The sequence below is a fragment of the Impatiens glandulifera genome, chromosome 1 (genome assembly GCF_907164915.1).
Source record: "Impatiens glandulifera chromosome 1, dImpGla2.1, whole genome shotgun sequence".
Classification (NCBI taxonomy): domain Eukaryota; kingdom Viridiplantae; phylum Streptophyta; class Magnoliopsida; order Ericales; family Balsaminaceae; genus Impatiens; species Impatiens glandulifera.
Window position 1 is genome coordinate 69,275,993 of NC_061862.1, and position 20,698 is coordinate 69,296,690.

The window sequence follows — 20,698 nt, forward strand, 5'->3', positions numbered from 1 at the left end:
TGCGACTTCTCAACAATCAAAAACTCCATAATAGAGGTGAAACCGAATTACTTATGGAGGCCTCTTCTAGATCAACATGTTGGAATTAAACTAATTCCATTAATTAAATAGAAATGATATTTGGGCTAATTAAATTCACACCAAATTCAAATGTGAATTAATTGTGAAATTAATCCAAATGAAATTCACATGAAATTCAAATGTGAATTAAAGTGAAATTAATCCAAATGAAATTCACATGAAATTCAAATGTGAATTAAAGTGAAATTAATCCAAATGAAATTCACATGAAATTCAAATGTAAATTAAGGTGAAATTTCATCCAAATGAAATTCACATCAAATTCATTGTGAATTAAATTTGTTAACATAAATGTCTTGAATGCCTTGTAACTACAAAATATTTATTGTAGGATGTAACTTGTAAAGATGATGAAAAGGCAAGCAACGATAACCGTTGGATGAATGGATGATGGATTAATGACCGTTGGATTAAAGAATTGATTATGAGTTTAATTTTCAACTATAAATATCCCTTCATATTGTATTCCTCTCCATACATTATCTTATTACTTCTCTCTCTAGAATTCTAAAGTCTTTCCTTGTTCTTGTGAGTATTCTTGTGAGTGTTCTTGTGAGTGTTCTTGTGAGTGTTATTCGAGTTTCTTGACTCGATCATTTCTGTGCGAAACTCGGTGATTGTGATTCAGTTATTTTTGTTTAGTTCGCTGTTGTAGTGGTTTTTCTGTGCTAAATCATTGCAGGTTCCATTGTACCCTGGGAAGCAGCCACCGACGAAACTCTCCAGCACAAACCGGAGACGGTGAAACTGTTTTAAGGGAACTGTGATTTCACAGGCCTCGGAGCAAACGAGAAGACTTTTCTTCATCTTATTACATAATATGTTGTATCTGTTTTATTATCATTGTATTATTTTCATATATTATTTACGTGTAATTTTTACGAGATAAGATTACCAATAATCTTAAAACAGTTTCAAGTATTACTTATCTCAGATTCTTACACGTTTCTGGTTTTGTTTCAGAAATGACTACCGAAACACCTACTTCTAACATGAGGATGCCGGTTCCAGCTAACCATCTGGATAAGCCAGAAAAGTTTGATGGTTCAAACTTTAAGAGATGGCAGCAGAAAATGTTCTTTTACCTCACGACCCTAAGTCTTGCGCGATTCCTCACAGAGGATCCTCCCACTCCCAAAATCGATGAGCCAAACGTGGCTTCATCGTCGGATGCAAACGTGCATCCGAAAGTTGATGTGCAAGCGGCTTCGGCCATTGATGCTTGGCACCATTCAGATTTCTTATGTAGAAATTACGTGTTGAATGGCTTATCAGATTCATTGTACAATGTGTACAGTGAGAAGAATACGGCCAAAGAACTATGACAATCTCTTGAACGTAAGTACAAAACAGAAGATGCGGGTGCAAAAAAGTTTATGGTCGGTCGATTTTTGGACTACAAAATGGTAGATTCAAGACCGGTCATTAAACAAGTTCAAAAGATCCAAGTTATTTTGCACGAAATTCATGCTGAGGGCATGAATTTAGGAGAAACATTCCAAGTGGCTGCTATTATTGAGAAGTTGCCACCGTCTTGGAATGATTTCAAGAACTACCTTAAGCACAAGCGAAAGGAGATGAACGTAGAAGAATTGGTGATTCGTCTATGCATTGAAGAGGAAAATAAAAGCACTTCAAAGAAATACTTTAGTCAACATGTGGCTAAAGCAAATGTGGTTGAGCATGGTAAAGACAAGAAGAAATACAATTCTTTTGTCAAAAACCGGAGCCTTAATCCTAAAGGAGGAATCTCTAAGAAGTTCACGGGCAAGTGTTTCAATTGCAATGGCATGGGCCATAGATCTTCCGATTGCAAGAAGCCGAGAAGAGTTCGAGAGGCTAACTTGACTCAAGGATTATCGAACATGGATCTATGTGCGATGATATCTGAGGTTAACTTGGTGGGGTCTAATCCACGAGAGTGGTGGGTTGACACAGGAGCTACAAGACATGTTTGCTCCAACAAAGAAGTATTTTCAAGCCTCGAAGAAGTGAAGAATGGTGAAAAGTTGTCCATGGGGAATTCTGCCACTTCTGACATACAAGGTGAAGGAAAAGTGGTGTTAAGGTTGTCTTCAGGGAAAGATTTAACATTGACTAATGTGTTGTATGTTCCGGAGATTCGGAAAAATTTGATATTCGGATCTCTTCTAAGTAAGCATGGTTTTAGAATTGTGATTGAGTCGGATAAAATTATTTTATCCAAAGGTGGAATGTTTGTAGGTAGAGGTTATGCTACTGATGGGCTTTTTAAGCTAAATGTAATGGCAGTTAAGCCAAATATGAATGAAAAGAATAAGTCTTCTATTTATTTGTTGGAGTCTTCCATTTTATGGCATGGTAGACTAGGTCATATTAATTATGATTCGATGCATCGATTAATAAAACTGAATTGTATACCTACATTCGAAATTAATAAGAAACACAAGTGTGAAATTTGTGTTGAAGCGAAATTGACGAGATCATCCTTTCGAAACGTTGAAAGAAGTAATAGACCGCTTGATTTAATTCATACAGATGTGTGTGATTTAAAGGAACACCAACACGTGGTGGAGGAAAATATTTCATTACTTTTATTGATGATAACACAAAATATTGTTATGTGTATATTCTTAAAAGTAAAGATGAAGCCATAGAGAAATTCACTCTCTATAAAAATGAGGTTGAAAACCAACTTGGTAAAAAGATCAAGGTGTTAAGAAGTGATAGAGGAGGTGAATATGAATCACCTTTTGCCGAGTTATGTGCTCAACATGGTATAATCCATGAGACGACAACACCTTATTCTCCTCAGCAAAATGGTAGGGCTGAGAGAAAAAATAGAACATTAAAAGAAATGATGAATTCACTTCTATTAAGTTCTGGTCTACCACATAACATGTGGGGAGAAGCTATTTTGACAGCTAATTACCTTTTAAATAAGGTTCCACGAAAGAAGCTAGATAAGAGTCCATATGAATTATGACATGAAAGAAAACCATCATATGAATGCTTACGAATGTGGGGGTGTCTAGCTAAGGTAGCCGTACCATTACCTAAAAAGGTGAAAGTTGGACCAAAAACTGTTGATTGTATATTTATTGGATATGCACATAATAGTAGTGCTTATCGTTTTCTTGTGTTTAAATCGGACATTCCGGATATTCATAAGAATACGATAATGGAATCGAGAAATGCATCGTTCTTTGAACATGTACTTCCATATAAGTCTAATGAAGAACAACGTTCTCCAAAAAGATTTCTTGAACTAGATGAACAAGAAAAGGAGAATGAAGTTGAGGTTGAACTTAGACGAAGTAAACGAGCTAGAACCGAAAAATCATTTGGTCCAGATTTTATTACTTTCATGATGGAAAGTGAACCTCAAACGTATAATGAGGCAATTAACTCATATGAAGGGCCTCGATGGAAAGAGGCAATTAATAGTGAGATAGAATCTATCTTGCAAAACCATACATGGGAACTAGTGGATCTGCCTCCGGGAAATAAACCACTAGGTTATCGATGGATTTTCAAAAGGAAAATGAAAGTTGATGGATCAATTGATAAATATAAGGCAAGACTGGTGGTAAAAGGATATCGCCGACGAGAAGGTCTTGATTATTTTGATACATATTCTCCAGTTACGAGAATAACTTCTATTCGATTGATTCTTGTAATTGCTTCTTTGCGCAATCTAGAAGTTCATCAAATGGACGTAAAAACAACTTTCTTAAATGGAGACTTGGAAGAAGAAATTTACATAGATCAACCTCAAGGGTTTTTTCTTCTCAAGGGCAAGAAAATAAAGTTTGTAAATTAGTTAAGTCATTGTATGGCTTAAAACAAGCTCCAAAACAATGGCATGAGAAATTTGATCATGCTATGATCTCAAGTGGATTTAAGATCAATGAATGTGATAAATGTATTTATATTAAAGACACAAAAAATGGTTACGTCATTTTATGTCTTTATGTAGATGACATACTTATCATTGGAAGTGATGATAAAATGGTTAAATCCACTAAAGATATGTTAAATTCAAAATTTGACATGAAAGATATGGGATTGGCTGATGTGATTCTTGGAATCAAAGTGATTAGAACATCGGAAGGGATAGTTCTAAGTCAATCACATTATGTGGATAAAATCCTCGAAAAATTTAACAATGATGATTCTGCATTGGCTAAGACTCCGATAGATACGAGTCAACATCTATCTAAAAATCGCGGAGAGAGTGTTTCTCAATTAGAATATTCTCGAATAATTGGGAGTCTAATGTACTTAATGAGTTGTACAAGACCAGATATAGCCTATGCAGTAAGCAAACTAAGTAGATACACGAGTAATCTGGGTAATAATCATTGGAAAGCCATTGTACGATTACTTAGGTATTTAAGAAATACTCGTGATTATGGTCTGCACTACACGAGACATCCTGCTGTTATCGAAGGGTATACTGATGTTAATTGGATTTCAGATATGAAAGACTCTAAGTCAACAAGTGGATATGTATTTACACTTGGAGGTGCATCTATATCTTGGAAATCTTCTAAACAAACTGTTATTGCTATATCCACGATGGAATCTGAATTTATAGCTCTTGACAAATGTGGTGAAGAAGCTGAATGGCTACGTCTATTCTTAGAAGATATTCCAATATGGTCTAAGCCCGTACCAGCAATTTCTATTCATTGTGATAGTCAATCTGCGATTGGACGAGCTAAGAGTCATATGTATAATGGTAAGTCTAGACATATTCGTCGTAGACATAATACCATTAGACAATTACTCTCTACTGGAATTATCTCAATTGATTACGTAAAATCAAAAGATAATATTGCGGATCCGCTAACCAAAGGGTTAAATAGAGAGTTTGTGTTAAAGTCCTCACAAGGAATGGGACTTAAGCCTACAATAAGTTAGTATGAAGGGAAACCCAACCTATGATGACTGGAGATCCCAAGAACTAGGTTCAATGGGAAAACCTAATTGTACTAAACTTGGTAGATTGCTATGGGTAAAAATCCTACGATAAAATAGCATTTCGGGAAAGGATAAGCACACAGGTTTTTAATGATTCTTTATGAATAAAGAGATCACCTATGTGAGAGAGAAGTGGGGCCGCTTCGAAAGAATTGCACGGCTCAATTCTAGACCCTCTCACTGAACCAGGCGAGTGTTCATGGCCAAAACGAACACAATCATGAGAACTGACATGTATCAGGAAGAATTTTATGTGAAAGTGTGTAATCGTTTACACAAAAGGCAGAATAGTTCAAGGACATCGAGTCAACTAATCGGCTAGTAAAGTTATATACTTTCATAAGGGAAGGTTCAAAGGGTTACATCTACCTATCCTATGTAAAATTCAACTGTTGAACCTTTCACCGGGTTAATCTTTCAATTTCCATTAATGTGGGGGATTGTTGGAATTAAACTAATTCCATTAATTAAATGAAAATGATATTTGGGCTAATTAAATTCACACCAAATTCAAATGTGAATTAAGTGTGAAATTAATCCAAATGAAATTCACATGAAATTCAAATGTGAATTAAAGTGAAATTAATCCAAATGAAATTCACATGAAATTCAAATGTGAATTAAAGTGAAATTAATCCAAATGAAATTCACATGAAATTCAAATGTGAATTAAAGTGAAATTAATCCAAATGAAATTCACATGAAATTCAAATGTAAATTAAGGTGAAATTTCATCCAAATGAAATTCACATCAAATTCATTGTGAATTAAATTTGTTAATTGTTACAATTAACATAAATGTCTTGAATGCCTTGTAACTACAAAATATTTATTGTAGGATGTAACTTGCAAAGATGATGAAAAGGCAAGCAACGATAACCGTTGGATGAATGGATGATGGATTAGTGACCGTTGGATTAAAGAATTGATTATGAGTTTAATTTTCAACTATAAATATCCCTTCACATTGTATTACTCTCCATACATTATTTTATTACTTCTCTCTCTAGAATTCTAAAGTCTTTCCTTGTTCTTGTGAGTATTCTTGTGAGTGTTCTTGTGAGTGTTCTTCGAGTTTCTTGACTCGATCATTTCTGTGCGAAACTCGGTGATTGTGATTCAGGTACTTTTGTTTAGTTCGTTGTTGTAGTGGTTTTTCTATGCTAAATCATTGCAGGTTCCGTTGTACCTTGGGAAGCAGCCACCGACGAAACTCTCCAGCACAAACAGGAGACGGTGAAACTGTTTTAAGGGAACTGTGATTTCATAGGCCTCGGAGCAAACGAGAAGACTTTTCTTCATCTTATTACATAATTTGTTGTATCTGTTTTATTATCATTTTATTATTTTCATATATTATTTACGTGTAATTTTTACGAGATAAGATTACCAACACAACATTGAATGAACTAATTCGTAAGTTTGTCGAGGTGAGGAATCTTTTGGACCAGGAGGAAGAGAGGAAAAAAGGAATAGACACAATGATCAGGGCACGCCAAATGAGGTCGATTATTGATACTCCTATTTTCGATCTTAGTGATGATCAAGTTCAAATATTTTGAAGGATTCATTAAAGAAAATACAGGGTTGTGAGAATGAAAGAATCAACCAACTTAACTCAAATTAAGGTGGTCGACGATGTGTTGGTAGTATAAAAAAAGAGTAGAGACATTCGCGTAAGTTTAATACTTATATTATGTATAATCATAATGAATTCAGATGTTAGTCTTTATATTTCCATAAAATTTAATCTTATAAAAGAAATAATTGATGGTCTATTGATATTAATTATAACTTAATTTTTTATGCACTTCAATGGATGTCATCAACTACTAATTTAACATATAATATAATCACAAGTCTTTATATTTATTGTCTTATGAAAAAACAATTTATGATTTATTGATATTTTTTGTATCTTGATTTTTATGCACTTCATGGATGTCAATAACCACTAATTTAACATATAGTATAGTTTTATTTTATTTTTAGTTTTGAATCAAGGAGAACTAGTTTTATTTTTATTTTTGTTAATGTCCATATTTACAAGGTTTAATGAATTTTCATTAAGAAGGTCATACATTTAAATTTGAGGTCATTACATGTGAAGTCTGGTTAGCTTTGTAAAACTATTTTGTTTTTTATTTAACAAAATTAAGATAGCAAGCAATTTAGTTTGATCAATTTTCTTAAATCTCAAACTACTTCTTGAAATTTATTAATCAGTTATCATCAGCTAAAAACAAGCATTATTATAAATTTCATAATACATTATAACTAATTAAAAATAAATTATAATAATAACAAAATTTAACATATTAATACATAAATAAATAACAAATTTAACAAAATTATAAATACAGACCTAAAATTAATAATTATTTATCAATATAAATAATAGTAATAAAAGATATATATATATTAAGAATATGTATTTCGAAAAATTAATATTTGTATTTTATATTATGTGTTATTTTAATTTTAATTTTAACAAATTTAAAATATATATATCAAAAAAGTAAAATAAAATGTGTTGCATTTTTATCAAGACAATTATATTTGAGCACAAATATGTTATTATAATTTAGTTATATTTATGGTATGATTGATTTATTTTATTGATTTGCCAGTACCTTTTAATTGTGATTTAAATATGAGATGAAAGTTAAATGAAAAAATAAGTTTTTTTTACTGATATCACCATACTTGAACTTTTTTTTATAAATATTATATATGTTACAACTGATTACAAAAATAATGAAAAACAATAAAGAAACCACACATATTTAATTTCACTAAAACCGTTCCGATTTAAATGGAGGTAAACCCTTGAGTTCAATGTTCTTAATGTGTAAGAGAAACTCGACGTCCTCTCTTTAACATAACTATCACGTACCCTGTGCATTTGCACGAGTAATAATATAAAAAATTGTGAAAAAAATATTACGGTAAAAATGTGATAACATTTTTAATTTTATTTTTAACCGTTTTAAGTTTATGGACGGGTCAACCCACAATCCGACCCAAGTATCTATTTATTCTCACATTTATATTCAAATTAATCACAGTTCTCGACTCGGCAATCCAGACATTTTGAAAATTAAGCATCATTATATATATATATATATTAGTTAGTTAAAAAGTTAAACTTATATTATTAAAATGTCCCGCGTTCATCAAATTTGGTGTTGAATTAAAAATATAAAATCTTATTAGCCTAGTTAGTTAAAAGGTTTTACTTGTTCTATAGGTGGCAAGTTCAAAAGATATCTATAGCGTTTTTAATTTTATTTTTAACTGTTTAAAATTTATAGGCGGGTAAACTGGGTTGTACTTGTTTTCTTAGGTTGCAAGTTCGAAACATACATATAACATTTTTAATTTTATTTTTAACCGTTTTAAGTTTATGGGCGGGTCAACCCACAATCCGACCCAAGTATCTATTTATTCTCACATATATATCCAAATTAACCACAGCTCTCGACCCGATAATCCGGACACTTTAAAAATTAATATATATATATATATATATATATATATATTAGTTAAAAAGTTTAAATTATATTGTTAAAATGTCCCGCGTTCATCAAATTTGGTGTTGAATTTAAAATAGAAAGTGTTATTAGCCTAGTTGATTAAAGAGTTGTATTTGTTTTGTTATGTTGTAAATTCAAAATATACCTATAGAATTTTTAATTTTATTTTTAACCGTTTTAAGTTTATGGGCGGGTCAACCCACAATCCGACCCAAGTATTCATTTATTCTCACATATATATCTCCAAATTAACCACAACTCTCGACTTTACAATTCGGACACTTTAAAAATTAAGCATCATTATATATATTTATATATATATATATTAATTAGTTAAAAAGTTGAACTTATATTGTTAAAATGTTCCACGTTCATCAAATATGGTGTTGAATTAAAAAATAAAGTGTTATTAGTCTAGTTGGTTAAAGGGTTGTACTTTTTTTATTAGGTTGCAAGTTCGAAACATATTATGGATGGGTCAACCCACAATCCGACCCAAATATCCATTTACTCTCAATCCGGCAATCCGGATATTTTAAAAATTAAGTATCATTATATATATAGAACTAAAAGATTTTTTACTTTTCTTCCTTCCTAGATGACCCTTATTCTAGCAACTTCACTCCAATTATCAGATAGAGATGAAAGACTCGCATCCATTATATAATTTTCTCCAATTTCGTTCTCTAACTCCATCAACAATTCTCTTGTATTCTTGTCCATTCATTGATGGAAATGCACCACAATGGTAAACAACAAAATGCGGAATTTAACCTTCGTTTGACAACACTTTCCAAAACCGTTTAAACCTGTGAGGAAGCTAACAAATAGGTATGCACAAATTCAATCAACATAACCCCTAAAATAGTGATTAACACACCAAGCAAGTACACACACAAACAAGACAAAATTTTAGCGTGAAAAACCCCTCAATGGGTCAAAAACCACAAGACACCTACTACCGCTTAAAATCCACTACCACAGGCAAGAGAGCAATACAAAAGTCTTCTCTAGACAATACTAGAGACATACAAATCCATCATACTCTTGGAAACATGCACATAAAGGAATATGAAAAACAATCAAAGAACAAGAAAATGAAAAATATCACCGAAATAATTGCTACTGTTCTGGTAACAAAACTCCAAACTCCGGACCTCAGAATCCGATCTTCACCGTCTAGAATGTTGGCCAAGAAGTTGTGAAGCTGCTGTCCAAAAATTAGGACAATCCAACGGTGCAAACTCCAGCGATCATCAAAACACAACTTGAAGTTTTTCTCTCTTTTCTTTCTTACTTTTTCTCTCTCTTTCTTTTGTTCTCAAAATTAAATGTATTAAGTGGGGTCCAAGATGGGCCTATTTGCTGAACTTTTTCTCATGGACTAAGGAGAATAATAAAAAACTCAACAAATCTCCCCTTTTTCCTGACTATGAGGATGAGTTTGCTATCCCGGCGATCGAACAACACACCTTCAACTTTTCTCTTTCCAATGCCTTTGTCAACATATCGGAACCATTATCATCGGTGTGAACTTTATCAAGTTCAAACAACCCATCTTCAAGAGATTCTCTAATCCAATGATACCGCACATCAATATGTTTCGTTCTCTTATGAAACATGGAATTCTTAGCAATGTGTATTGCACTTTGATTATCACAAAGAACCATGTAGCGTTGTTGCTTGAAGCCAAGCTCCTGTAGAAATCTTTTCAACCACAATAGTTCTTTGCAAGATTCTGTTGTTGCCATATACTCAGACTCTTTTGTCGATAAGGCCACACACTTTTGCAATCTTGATTGCCATGAAACAACTCCCCCTGTAAATGTTATCAAATATTCAGAAGTGGATTTCATGTTATCCTTATTTCCAGCCATATCAAAATTTGTGTATCCCATAAGCAGCGGCTTTTCATTTCCAAATGTGATATCTAGGTTGGAAGTACCGCGCAGATATCTGAGAATCCATTTAACTGCTTCCCAATGCTTCCTACCAGGATTTGACAAAAACGGACTAATAACACCAACTACATGAGCTAAATCTGGCCTTGCACACACCATATCATACATCAAACTACCAACCGTTGAGGCATATGGAACCTTATCCATATCTTCAATGTCCTCCTTTGAAGTAGGACAATCTTTACCTGTTAGCTTAAAGTTGGTAGTAAGAGGATAACTAACCACTTTAGCTTTGTCCATGTTGAACCTACAAAACACCTTCTCATTGTATCTCTCTTGTGACATGTGCAACTTCTTGGCAGCTCTATCTTGAGTGAACCGTACCCCAAGAATCTATTTCACTGGCCCCAAGTCTTTCATTGCAAAAGACTTGCTCAACTGCTATTTCAACTTAGCAATTCTTCCTGCATTCTTGCCAACGATAAACATGTCATCAACATAAAGTAATAAAATGATGAAATCATCATCACCAAACCTCTAAAAGAAAACGCAATAATCTGAAGTAGTCTTTCGGTAGCCTTGCTCCCCCATAACAGACTCAAACTTCTTATACCACTGTCTCGGTGCCTACTTCAGCCCATATAGACTTTTCTGAAGTCTACACACATAGTCTTCTTTACCTTCTACCTGAAACCCTTCAGGCTGCTCCATATAGATTTCCTTATCCAATTCACCGTGAAGGAAAGCAGTCTTGACATCCATTTGCTCAACCTCAAGATCAAGACTGACCGCTAAACCAAGAACCACCCGAATAGAACCTATCTTCATGACCGGAGAGAAAATCTCATCGAAATCAATACCCTTTTTATGGATGAATCCTTTGACCACCAATCTAGCTTTGTATCTGGGTTATGAGGTGAACTCACCGGTCTTCACCTTATAAACCCACTTGTTCTTCAATGCTCTCGTACGTTTAGGCAACTTCACCAACTCATAAGTATTGTTCTTATACAAAGAATCCATCTCATCTTGCATAGCTTCGGCCCATTCTTTCTTGTGCTCATCTTCTATATCTTTTGCATAACACTCAGGCTCCCCCTCATCAGTGAGAAGAACATACTCATTTGCAGAATAACGAACAGAATAACGTATAGAAGGATGACGATCTCTCATAGACCGTCTGAGTGGAACACATGGAGGCATGTCTGGAACTAGTAACTCTGGATGAACAACTTCATCTACATCTTACTCTTGAGCATCAACATCATTAGAACCATGGTCATCAATAGGAACATCATCTCCAACATGTGTGTCAATATGTTGTAGAGGAACTGGACCCAAATCAATAAGATTATCACTATGTTGAGGTATTGTCTCTCTCTTCTCAACATCCTTCAAAATATGATCTTCAGTAAACACAACATCCCAACTTCGAACAAGCTTCTTCTAAACTGGATCATAAAGCCTATACCCAAACTCATCATCGCCATAGCCGAGGAACGCGCAAAGCTTAGACTTCACATCAAGATTTGACCTTTCATCTTTGGGAATATGCACAAATACCTTGCATCCAAAGACTCGCAAGTGACTATAAGAAACATCTTTTCCGCTCCAAACCCTGTTAGGAACATTAAACTTCAAAGGAACACAAGGGGTTAGATTAATAACATGTACCTCCGTGTTCAACGCTTCACCCCAAAAAGAACGCGACAACCCTGAATGTGAAAGAAAACATATGACTCTCTCAACCAATGTTCTGTTCATCCGCTTTGCTAAGTCATTCAATTGCGGTGTCTTTGGAGGAGTCTTTTGATGCCGAATATCATGCTCTCTACAGTAAACATCAAATGACCCAATGTATTCACCTCCATTGTCTGTCCGAATACACTTGAGCTTTTTTTTCAGTCTTTCTCAACCGAGGCATGAAACTGCTTAAACACATCTAAAACTTGACCTTTAGACTTCAAAGTATAAACCATACCTTTCGGGAGTGGTCATCAATGAATGTGACAAAATATGAGCAACCACCAAGTGTTTTTGTCTTCATAGGACCACAAACATCGGAATGAACAAGATCAAGTATGTTCTCTCTTCTATAGGGAGGATGACTCTTGAAGGAAACTCTATTTTGTTTACGTGCAAGACAATGAGAACACCTCTTCAACTAGACATCATTTACACATGATAACACTTCATTCTTTGATAACAAATCCATGCATTTTTCACTCATATGACCAAGTCTCTTATGCCATATCTCAGTCATGTTAGCATTCTTCACAGCATTAACATCTCTCTTGGAGATCTTCGGTTGTGTCACATACAACTTTGATCACCTTTTACCTCTTGCCACGATCAAAGAACCACGAGTGAGTTTCTACAAATCATTACCGAAGTAGTTGTTGTACCCATCATCATCAAGTAAACTTGTATAAATCAAATTTAATATCATATCTGGGACATGTTTTACATTTTGTAAAACCAACTCCATTCCAGTATCAAATTTCAATCAAACTTCTCCAATACCAATAACCTTTGATGGTCCACTATTACCCATCTTGACATCCCCAAAATCACTTGGAGTGTAAGATGAATAAAAATCTCTTCGTGATGTAACATGACACGAAGCTCCACTGTCAATAACTCAACTCGCCTCATCATGTTCAAAGTTCACCAAATTATCATCACAACAAACAAAGAAATCATTAGTGATAGTATTCAATTCAACCTTGTCACCGCCATCATCATCTTTCCTTTGATTGTTGTAGTTTTTCTTCTTATTCTATTTCTTTGCATATCTGCAGAACTTTAGTGTGTGCCCTTTTTTACCACAATAGTAACACTCTACATTAACATATTTCCCTTTACCAGAGTTGCTAGTACCACGTTGATTTTCTCTGTTACCCGGACCTCTACTCTGACTTCTCTCCTGCCTTTCAAAGACCAAGACATCTGATTGTGAAGAAGAACCCTGTGACTTTCTTCTCATCTCTTCATTCATAACACTACCCTTAGTCAATTCCATGGTGATAATACCATCCGGTGCAGAGTTGAACAAGGATGCCTAAAAGTCTCCCAAGAATCGGTAATGTACCAAGTAGCCATAGACCTTGAATCTCATCATCAAACTTGATACCCATTCCTGAAAGATGATTCACAATGCCCTAAAATGCATTTAAGTGATCTGTAACAGGAGTTTCATCTTTGTACTGTAACTTGATCAATTGCTTAATCAAGAACAATTTATTGTTCCCAGTCTTCCGAGCATACAACTGTTCAAGCTTATTCCACAAAGTACAAGCATGTGTCTCCCCAATAATATGATTCAGCACATTATCCTCCACTCATTGCCAAATATATCCATAAACCTGTCTATGAAAAATAAACCATTCTACATCAGTTTTATTCTCAGGTTTATCAGTAGCAAAAATAGGTAAGTAATAATCTTTCACATATAGGAGATCTTTTATATTTGCCTTCCAAACATGATAATTAGAACCATTCAAATTAATCATCCTACTTATATTAGTTTCCATCATTCAAACAATTCAATTCACAAATAAGCAACCAAGGCTCTGATACCACTTTGATGGAAATGCACCACAACGGTAAACAACAAAATGTGGAATTTAACCTTCGTTTGACAACACTTTCTCAAACCGTTTAAACCTACGAGGAAGCTAACAAATAGGTGTGCACAAATGCAATCAACACAGCCCCTAAAATAGTGAGTAACACACCAAGCAAGCACACACACAAACAACACATAGTTTTAGCATGGAAAACCCCTCAATGGGTCAAAAACCACGGGACACCTAGTGTCGCTTAAAATCCACTACTACCGGCAAGAGAGCAATACAAAAGTCTTCTCTAAACAATACTAGAGGCAAACAAATTCATCATACCCTTGGAAACATGCACATCAATGAATATGAAAAACAATCAAAGAACAAGAAAGGAAAAATATCACTAAAATAACTACTACTGTTCCGGTAACAAAACCCCGACCTCCGAACCTCAGAATCGGATCTCTACCGTCCAGAATGTTGGCCCAGAAGTTTTGAAGCTGCTGTCCAAAAATTAGGACGATCCAACGGTGCTAACTCCGGAGATTATCAAAACACAACTTGAAGTTTTTCTCTCTCTTTCTCTTGTTCTAAAAAATAAATGTATTAAATAGGGTTCAAGATGGGTCTATTTGTTGGGCTTTTTCTCATGGATGGGGGAAAATAAAAATAAAAAAACCAACATATACCACATTATCATAGTTTCTACAAGTAGATACAAAGCTCCTCGATACAACATAGTTGGGTCCCTAAGCATGTTTTTTTTTTTTACATTATACACTTCTTCAATTATGGTGGCCAAGAATGGCTTAATGTTGTAAACATACACCATCTTATTAAAATACATATTGCCATCATAAACAAGTCCCAAATGGTAACAAGCACTAAGAACAACAACAAATAATTGGCTAATGCTTCCGGGCAGACGAAGAATGCTTCTTAGTGTTAGATTCATAAATAAAATCAATTTTTTTATCGGCAACAATATTGGACGAAAACAGAATCCCACGTCTCTATAGTGTTTTTATAACTAAAATCTGTATTCCATATAAATAATATTAAATACTAAAACAAAGTAATAAATCATTGATATTCTTTGTTTCATAATATTATTTATTAGCAATTTATGTATTTATTTAATTTAAAATAATTTCTATCACAGTAGTTAAATTGAAAGGAGTTAAAATCTAACTAAATTATTACAATTTTATATGCTTAAAATATTTACTCTTTCTCAAGCAAATTATTAATTAATTCACTCAATTATTTGCAAACATATTTGATATTTATTCTAATTAAATAATAATAATAATAATAATAAAAATATTAGTAAGACATAAGGCTTGAATAATAACTCATTTTTTAAAGTCATACTTTGTAATATCTTTTTCTTCTTATTATTATTTTTATTAAAAATAAATATATAATTTAATACATTCATTTTGTTTTGGGGAATTAAAGGAAAAGTAGCATGATACCCCCAACTCGCTTAAATTAACTTAAAGCGTTTTCAGATGGAATCGAACACGTGATATTTTTGGTCTCTTAAGTCGACTCTTACCACTGGACTACCTTAGTGGAGTAATACATTAACCTTGTAGGTTAAACTATCATATTATTTAACTTATTTTAATCGCTAACGTTATTTGTGTTTAATACATTTAATCGTTTCAGCTTATCAATCTTATTTATTTAACATTATTTAACTTATTCATCAATTGTATGTTTGATTTTATTTATACTTTTATTCTCTAAAATTATTATTATAACAAATATTAAACAATCATGACTTATTTTTTCTTATAAGTCAAATCAAACTAGTTCTTATAAGTCAAATCAAACTAGCCGTCCATCTAAAGAAAATTGTTATGATGGTTACGTATGGATGTACGTATAAGTAAAATTAAAGAAAATATAGTAATTTAAACCGAGTAGATGAACAGAAAATATTATATGTAATTCATATCTATATTACAATAATAAATTTAGTAAAATTGAAAAAAAAATATATATTAATCAAAGTAATACGAATGCAAATAATTTACGTGGTCAAAATACTCGAAAGAAATAATAAAACGTTAAATATGGTGAAAAAGTTTAATGTTGACTGGATAACAAATTATTTTGAATTGGTCAATTTAGTTGAAAGCATTACAATCGTGTATTAAACTTTCTAATTTCTGTATTTGAATCTTGTCAAATCAAAACAAAACAAATTAGATTGCGATTAATGACTATAATCTTTTGTGTCAATTTTTAAAGGAAATATTTATCGATTTTTATGAATTTTAATCTATAAATACAATCCTTATTTAGTGAAGTGAAGTGGATACACATAACAAACTTTTTCGAAATTTGAAAATATAATGGAGAACGTCCTTAACAACCCTAGAGCAAACAAGCGTTCAAAAGACCGTCAGGAAATTCCCATGGATCGACGTAAGGGGAGGGAAAAAGATCGACAAGTCACTTTTTCCAAACGCCGTAGTGAATTGTACAAAAAGATCAGTGAATTGAGTATCGCTTGTGCTATCGATTTTATTGTCATGATCTTCTCTCCATAAGGAAGTTATTATCTTTTGTTTCTCCTAACATGGAATTGATTGCAATAAAACTACTCAATAGCAATTAAGAAACTTGAGAGAAACAATGTGACCCATCTTTTTATGGAAGTTAGAGAAAATTTGTATGGACTACCTTGCCAATTTTTTGAGGTGATGTATCTTTTGGATAATGAGAAAGAAAGAAAAACAAATAAACAAAATGGTTAGAACACGCAAAGTGAAATCGATTATTGATACTTCTGTTTCTGATCCCAATGAAGGTGAAGCTCAAATGTTAGAGGATTGGTTTAAGAAAATTGGAAGTGTTTTGCATACAATAATTAACCAACTTAATGACAACTACTAAGGTACACAGTTGTGGAAGGCATTTGATTATGTTTAGAGAAAAGAGATATTCGGTTAAGTTTTATTTAAATGATGTTATTATGAAAAACAACACATTAAATGTAATGTGTTAGGAATGAAATAAATATTTAATGACATTTTTTTATATTTCTTGATTTATATCAGAATTAAATTTAATAAGAAAAGACAAATACTATATATAACAAATAAATTATATTTTCTACTTATAACATCTCTCAATCAACTTTGTATTGAAAACAATATATCTTGAAATATTAATTAGCATTCAAGTAACATCACGAAGTTCATTTGTTTTTTAGGCGCTTAAATGGACATATTTACAAGTATGAAAATTAACATATAACATAAGCTCATATTCATATTTAACATTTTTTAAAATTAAGTAGAACTAACATGACACCCATAGTCGTAACCCTCCACTTTCATTCAAAGTTGTTTTTGGTGAGAATCGAATTCGTGATATTTTGTTCTCTTAGGTTGACTTTTTCTACCAGGTCACTCATATTTAACATTAATATAAATAAAAATTATTTTCAATATATAACTTACTATGTTAGTCTAAGTTTGAAAATTTTTACGTATAAACTTTAAGTTGAAGTTGTGGTCATACTGTGTGCAATCGTGTTATTCTAAAACTTCGTACATAAAAGTAAAAATTTATTTTCAATACAATATTATTATTTTTGTTAACCTTCAATAATCGTAGTCGTCCGATGCGTATCAATCATAATATAGTATTATGACGATTTCTAAATTTTGTTATGGAAAACTGACATAATCAATTAGAGAGAGTTAATCGTTATTCTTAAGAACTTACGAGCTCAATAAATATTGAGTAACATGGTTATATATATTTTATTACAATTAAATATCCATCACATTTGTTAACAAATTAGTCATTAAACTCTTTTTCGATCACTTTATAGAGACCATACTAATAATATTTTTAAATAAAAAACACACAATAATAATTGAGTTACACTACATTAACAAAATTCGTCAAATTGATTATGTTATTAATATTGTTTAATTATGTCAAATCAAATTTTTTTACTGCCGTGTCAAGGCAAATATATATATTTTTGTCGAACTATAATAAAGTTTTTGTTTTCGGCTTTCAAGTGAAAGTATTATAAATCATTTTTATAAAAACATTTATCATTTGTAAGTCTAATGTATCGTGGATGACTTATGACTTAATTATAAAGACTATTCTATGGCTTATAATAGGTATCTTGTTCTAGTTAAATATGTATTATTGTTTTGTTAGTTTATTTCAAATTTGAATATCAGTATTAAGAATTATAAAAAGGTATTTATATGAATGATTTTTATTTCTTCTTAAGTTAATTAAAATCTCTTAGAACTATAAACAACATATTCTTAGGGAGCAACAATGAAATTACACTGCATCTTGAATGTCCAATTTTATGTAATGAATGATATTCTTTGTTTTTTTCAGAATATTATTTATTATAAATTTGTATTTATTTAATTTAAAACAATTTCTATTACAATAGTTAAATTGAAACAAAATGTAAAATCTAACTAAATTATTGTGATTTTATATGTTTAAAATTTTTTAACCATTCTTAGTCAAATTATTAACTAATTCATTAAAATATATATATATATATATATATTAGAACATTGGGTTCCACATTTTTTACGGAGTGCGATTAATACTTACGGATTACATAGCTCACAAATATATTAAGCCAATTTAACCATAATAAAACTTATCATCTTACGGACTCAAACTCAGGATCTCAGATAGACTAGGTAACCAACCTCCTACTGCCTAGGACAGAAGTAGGATCTAATTCACTCGATAATTTGCACGTAGGTATTAGTAAGACATAAGGCTGGCATAATAACTCATTTTGAAAGTCATCCTTCACAATATATTTATTATTATTATTATTATTTATTGAATTTTCATTTTTCGTTTAACATTCATGTTATTTAACTTATATTGTGTTTGATAAGCTTAAACAATAATTAATTTTATTTGTTTCAGATTATCCAACTTAATCATTAAACGTTTAAGCACTATAAAAAAAATGATTTTATTGATACATAAATAAGTGTTCTGCAGCGCATATATATGGCACAAAATATTATACCGGCACATAACTTAGTGCAGTAAAAGTGGAGTCGGCAAATGTCTATACCGACAAATAAATTTGTGCCGGTAAGAGGTTAATATGCGCCGCTAAAATATTTACTGACTCAAAAAATTGTGCGAGTAAGAGGTCAATATACGTCGCTAAAATACTTACTAACACATAAATTTGAGCCAGTAAAAGATCAATATGTGTCTAATGAATTAAGTTCAACATATATAGTCATATGTTAGATCAACTTTCCTAGTGAAATTGGAAAATTACCTTCACCAAGGCAACTTCCTAGCCTAGGGGTGATACTAGAATTCTCACTTGTCCTTTGACCCTTAATGTCTTATCCTTTACACCTTTCATAAATCTCACAAACTGTAAAAAAAAAAAAAAAAAAGTTCAAGAAACTATAACAACAAGAGGAATTAATATATTATTCTTTTAAACAAAACAATATTATAAAACTGCAAAGAAGATAAACTAATTATTACAATTTGGTGGACATACATAAATCAACAAACATACAAATATTTGATTAATATATTTGCCAAGAGATTACTTACCTTCTAGTTGTCAACCTGAATATCAATTTGAAACTCTTAAAAAATATCACACTGATTTAGCCATATCAATAAATAGGAGGAATAAAACTCAATGAATTTGCAGCCACTTATAATATGGTAGAAATTTGTTAATCAACTCAAATATCATCTCCCTAAAACTAATAAGATGGTAGAAAATTTATAAATCAATTGAAATATTACACTTATAGAAGAACTAACACTCTCTTTGCGTGCTGTACTTTTGCTAGTCTTTGACCGTCGTTAGCTCCAACGAATGCTACTAGTGAATGAGCTTGATGGTTTCCAATAATTCAATTATTTTTAATTTCTGCTTCTCGTATAATTTTGAATATATTTTCCTTACCAACTAACAACAACCAAATATTTTATATACTTATTCAGCTTAGAGTTATAGGTATTACTTTTTTCCACAAATAAGAGTTTCAAATATTACCTCATGAAATAATAAGGGCTTTCGCATATGTAGCAGGAACAAAATGACCGGACATGTAATCAAGATAATACACAATTAGTTTGATAAAAAGAAGTTAATAACATTTCATACAACAAGCAACATATACAGGAATTTAACAAATGAAATACAAACTTAGTTTAACTGCCTCAATCATATCCTTATCAAACTACAAGTCTCCATCTATACAAAACGCACGGAGAGAGTTAGCCTTGGTTGTGGCAATTCCTCGCTCAATCTCATATCTTTGTCAGTATATTTGCTTGAATCCACTGCCCTATAAAGAGTTTCTCCCTCAATCAAGGCAGTTCTTCAACCCACGCTTTTATAATTTTGAAAATGTATTAGAATGATTTCACCTTTTTACTCTAACAAATTTAAAAATAATTATGTTAGTGATTATGACAAATTAAAGTCCATAGTAACTAATCTAATCAAAGAATATCTAGAAAATTGTGTTAGGTTAAACTAACTTGGAACATATCAACCCTAAAAAGGAGGTCCTACCGGGAGTCGAACCCAGGTCGCTGGATTCAAAGTCCAGAGTGCTAACCACTACAGCATAGAACC

At 32.0% G+C, this 20,698-nt stretch overlaps 1 protein-coding gene and 1 non-coding gene across 2 annotated transcripts; both read right to left on the bottom strand.

Annotated features, from left to right (window-relative positions):
- Positions 1 to 11,728: 11,728 nt before the first annotated feature.
- LOC124931344 lies at positions 11,729 to 13,620 on the bottom strand. Its single transcript, XM_047471792.1, has 4 exons — positions 13,517 to 13,620; positions 13,310 to 13,413; positions 11,936 to 12,198; positions 11,729 to 11,875 (listed from the first exon to the last, which is right to left on the bottom strand). The coding sequence occupies exons 1-4, from the start codon at positions 13,618 to 13,620 to the stop codon at positions 11,729 to 11,731; spliced, it is 618 nt and encodes a 205-aa protein (XP_047327748.1).
- A 7,006-nt stretch (positions 13,621 to 20,626) lies between these two features.
- TRNAQ-UUG lies at positions 20,627 to 20,698 on the bottom strand. Its single transcript has one exon. It is a non-coding gene; the product is annotated as a tRNA-Gln (tRNA).